Raw genomic sequence first — 5,000 nt, 5'->3', positions numbered from 1 at the left:
AAGATAAATAAAAAGGAAAGGTTGAACAAAAAGACCCACTGAGATGCCAGCCTCTGAATAAGGTCGAGAGAGTTCGCCAAAAAAATGAAATTAATATCTTGAAACCTACCTCTTAGATTAATTTAGTCATAGGTAGATGAAAATAAAGAAACATGCAGGGAGTTCCAGAGTACTGGTTAACTTTAGAGTTAGACAGGTGAACAGAACGCTGGTGAGAGTAAGAAGAAAGTCTTGTGGAGAAAGGCTATGATAGACACTACTTTTTTAACGCGTAGTAATGTAATGTTCTACCGTATGGTGTACTATGACTGTGGGTATTGTTCCACCCAGTGCTTCCATTTTAGGGCAAAATACCCTAAACTAGGGTAATTGAACTCCTCTTAGGGTAGTGTTTAGGGTAATGCATAAACTAGGCTAATTTTAGGGTAATCTGCCGTCCTATGGATAGGTGTGCTTGGAATGGTGCCAATCTGGTGGCTGGCTAGTTCTCTTTCATGTTCGATTCATGTACACAATCATCCCCGTGACTTGTATCATCCCTTCACCTCCCCACCCCATCCCCTTTCTCCCCAGTCTCCACTCACCCGTCTACTACGCGTACACGTTTTGGACCTTCGGACGGTTAGATCACAGTTCACACACAGAGTCAGTCACTTGCGAGGACGAGTCCACACAGAGCAGTCGCAGTAGTGGCTGTAGTGTGTAGTCCTGTGTGTGTGTTTGGGAGTGGGGGGGCCAATATTTAAACTTATGTATGATAAGAGTGTATTAATCAACAATCAATGGGCAACTTCGACAATCTAGGGTAAAACACTCGAATCTAGGGTAAAATTGACAATAATCTAGGGTAAGATTTCATCAACTCATGGAAGCACTGGTTCCACCCCACGGGACGCCGCATTCAGTCGTTCCCAACGCAGTTTCGGGGACAGGTTAACGCTCTGCCTGGCAATCCGCTTGCCTTTTCTCTTTGACTGGTTATACTGTCCTGCACAGCCAGACTAGTTCTACAGTCTACAGTCACACTCCAGTTGTGTAGACTGTAATTCTACATCATCACGCTTACTACAAGCTTCATCTAGCCGCTACCGACTACAAGTCTCGCTCTGGCCACCGGCTACTTCTCAAGCCTCCACGGCTACTCGCTACCAAGTCTACCAAGCTTCAATACGCTTTATATCTTACAATAGACACAGAGAAAGGCCTGGTGTTTCTATTCAACCACACCAGAACATAATGATGGTGCCAGCGGTACCAGGACAAGGCTGAGGGAGGAGGGAAGGCATGCAGTTAGCAAGATCAGAAGAGCAATTAACATGAAAATAGCAGTAGAATATAGCAAGAGATGCAGCATTGCGGGAGTGTAAAGGAGGCTGAAGACCGTCAGTCAGAAGAGAGAAGTTGAAAACACAAAAAGATTATGATTCCACACTATCTAATAAAAGTGTGACTGGAAACCTCCTATTCTTACGAAGATTAGTAGATAAATTAATGATGTGTGGATAATGAGCCTTGTACAGAATTAAATTAGCAATTTTGGAGGTGAGAAAAACGGGCAGAGACGACACAGAATGGCTAACATCATAAAAGCTGTTTTAGTTAGAGAAAATTATAAGTAAATATTTAGATAGATTGTAACGAGTTTAGATTATTATTAAAGAACAGGCCGAAAATATTCATTGTAGACGAGGGGGACTGTTAAATATCATTGAAGAAGAGGAAATAATTGTCTGGAATATTGTGTCAAGTAGATAGATGAAGTTGAGTTTATGACGCATTAAGCAATATTAAATTTTCAGTCCCAAACATAAATTTTAGAGAGATCAGAAGGCATGCGTTTTGTGTGGAGTTATTGCATAATCGGTCAACTTCCTGAAGGGTTAATCGTCTTTGAAAAGACGTTGGGAAGTATAGGATGGTATCATCAACGTAAGAGTGGATAGGACAATAAGTTTAGTTCAGAATATCATTAATGAATAATAAGAAAAGAGTAGATAACCGGACAGAATCATGAGGAACACCACTGTTAATAGATATCTGAGTAGAATGGTAGTCTACAACAGAAGCAGTAGAACGGTCGGAGAGGAAACTTAAGATGAAGTTGCAGAAAGAAGGAAAAAGGCTTTGGAAGTCAGTATGGAGATTAAAGCTTTGGGTCATGCTTTATGTCAAAAAGCTTTTGATACATCTAAGACAAAGGCAAAAGTTTCACCAAAATCTCTAAAAGAGGATGACCAAGACTGAATAAGGAAATCCAGATCACTAGTAGAGAGACCTTGACGTAAACAATACTGGCGATAAGATAGAAGATTATAAAATGATAAATGTTGAAGAATCTTGCAACTGAGGATCGAATAAAAAAACATTAAGTAAGCAAAAGATTAAAGCTATAGGGCAGTAGTTTGAGGGATTAGAACGGCCATCCTTTTAAGGGCAAAATGTAGGCAAACTTCCAGCAAGAAGGGATGGTAAAAATCAATAGACAGAGTTGAAAAGGCACATTTTGTTGTTTTGTCAACAATAAGAGGGACCACATCAGGTACACAAATCTTCCGAGGGTTTAGACCAGTTAGCGCATAGAAAACATCACTGTGAAATATTTCATTTGAAGGCAGGAAATAGTCAGAGAGGGAGGAATAAACCTTGAATCATCCAAAGTATAATTTTTAGCAAAGTTTTAAGAGAAGAGTTAACTTTTAAAAACAGATTATATGGCACTGGTGCCATCAGGGTGAAATAAATGAGGGAAATATGAAGAAGTAACGTTACTGGAGATTTATCGGTTAAATGCCAAAAGTCAAAAATATTTCAAGAAAATTTTTAAAAATTATGTTTCGTATAATGAAGGAGTTTAGGGTAAGCTGGAAAATAAACTCTGATAACTGGCAGCGTTAAACGAAGGTTTGAAAGAATTAGTTTGTGAGAAAGAGTGAGGAATGTACTCCTCCATACCAGATACTATCACCTCTGTTATGCACTCAGCACACAGAGATGGGTCTCTGACACGGAGATAGAAGTCATTCCAAGAAAAGTCGGCATAATATTTCCTCAAGTCTCTCCAACTGGCAGAGGCAAAACGCCGGAGAGGATCTTGAGAAGGGATTGGAGATATGAAACGGTGATCAGAGGAGCCCAACAGAGAAGATAGGGTAACAGCATTAGAAAAAGATAAGAGGTAAAGAAAAAAAAAGATCAAGAATATTAGTCGTATCTCTAAGACGGTCAGGAATATAAGTAGGGAGTTACACCATTTGTTCTAGGCTATGGAAAATAAAAAAAAAGTTGAAGGCTAATTCACCAGGATGATCAGTGAAAGGAGAGGAAAACCAAAGATTGTGGTGAATACGTATTGAAGTCTCCAAGAATGGATATCTCTTCGAAATGAGAGACAAAATGTGCTCCACCTTTGGAGTTAAATAGGCAAAGAATTTCTTACAGTCAGAGAAGATAAGTGAGAGGTACTGTTGACAGTACAACTAAGGTTAGTTAGAGAGTGACTCTAAAGTCGAAGCCAGATGGTGCAAAACTCTGATTCAAGAGAGTGGGCACGAGAATAATCAGGTCGGTGTGTATATTAAAGTCAACATAGTTTGACAGCTTTCCTGGACTTTATCATGTATTCTTCATAGAATCATCATGAACCTTCAATTAGATATGCACACTGGACTGATGATGGAATCTTACTTCGGGTTGCTGATGATGTCAGAAAGGGTGTCCACGACCCTATCAGCAGTAAGTTCTGCCCACACTAACATATGGCCAAGACCAGAGTCCTCCACGAACATGCCGTTCCTGGGCTGGTCACCAAAGATAGGGAGGACGAGGAGAGGCTTGGCGTGATAAATGGACTCTTGAAGGCTGAGGAGGCCACCGTGGGAGATGAAAACCTTCACGTTGTTATGACCTGCAGCATAAAGGGCGTGCAAGACGAAAGTATACTGTCTCCGTGCCAGAACTATTCACAATACGAGCTGTACTGGTTATCTCACTGTTATGATACAGTAGCTTTCTTACCGAGAATGTCCTGCTGCGGGAGCCAGCTGGTAATCCGAACGTTGTCAGGCACGTCCTCAAGCTCTCCCTCGTACTTCCACAAGATCCGCTGTGGTAGTCTGCGGAAAGCCTCCAGAAAAATTTGACGATACTCTGATGGCATGGACTCACCACGCGCAACTGATCCCAGACTGAAGTAGATGACGCCCTCGGAGCCAGCACCGGCAAGCCACGATTCGAGGTCCTTAGATAAAGGTTAAAACTGACATTTGTTGGAGAGTGGAAAAATTGACAGAAGAGCCTGGTGTCTTTGTATATTGTGTCTGACTGGGAGTAATAACAAAACTAGCTAATGTAATAATCCGTATGTGCATAGATATCAATTTTGCATACCAGGCAGTCGAAGCCTGAAGCTCAAATTGAATGAGACCAAGTATTTTATATATATATATATATATATATATATATATATATATATATATATATATATATATATATATATATATATATATATATATATATATATATATATATATATATATTGATATATAGTTAATTCGTCCTAGGGAGTATTAATTTTATAGAATAAAATTCTCACTGTAATCCACTTATTACACTTTTTTTTTCTGCAGTTTATATTACAAAAGATTGTGATATTTTAACTTATTATTTTCCTTAGAATTTCAAATCGTAAGGAATCAATCTACAAGAAGGTGAGAATGAATTCGATCAAGATTTAACTTTATTAAGAGGAGCTTTTAGAAGGTAAAGTTTCTTATACACTATTACATCTATAATTTGGAAATTTCATGAACTTTTTTTCCTCTATCTTTTTTTTTTTTTTTGCGTCACTACTCTCTTCTCTTGACAAGCATTGAATATGTATGTAAATGAGAGGTCATAGTTTAGTGCCACATTATATTTTTCGAATTATATCATCAGTACCATCATTAAATGTACGTATTCTCTACTATGATCGATATTTTACCGTAAAGTAAATAGATTAT

General features: G+C 38.8%; 1 protein-coding gene across 4 annotated transcripts in view; it reads right to left on the bottom strand.

Annotated features, from left to right (window-relative positions):
• LOC123511938 (UDP-glycosyltransferase UGT5-like) overlaps window positions 1-5,000 on the bottom strand; it is a 28,834-nt gene that overhangs the window by 8,624 nt on the left and 15,210 nt on the right. For 2 of the 4 annotated variants that reach the window (XM_045268046.1, XM_045268047.1), the window contains exons 5-6: window positions 4,015-4,237; window positions 3,685-3,904 (exon numbers count right to left, since the gene is read on the bottom strand). The exons of the other annotated variants lie outside the window; for them this stretch is intronic. In XM_045268046.1, the coding sequence (XP_045123981.1) occupies window positions 3,685-3,904; window positions 4,015-4,237 (443 nt within the window). The remainder of the gene's footprint in view (window positions 1-3,684; window positions 3,905-4,014; window positions 4,238-5,000) is intronic. 4 annotated transcript variants of the gene reach the window in all.

Source organism: Portunus trituberculatus, chromosome 32 (genome assembly GCF_017591435.1).
Source record: "Portunus trituberculatus isolate SZX2019 chromosome 32, ASM1759143v1, whole genome shotgun sequence".
In the NCBI taxonomy this organism is placed as follows: Eukaryota; Metazoa; Arthropoda; class Malacostraca; order Decapoda; family Portunidae; genus Portunus; species Portunus trituberculatus.
The sequence above is the reverse complement of the archived record's forward strand: the minus strand, read 5'-3'. Positions and strand labels throughout refer to the sequence as shown.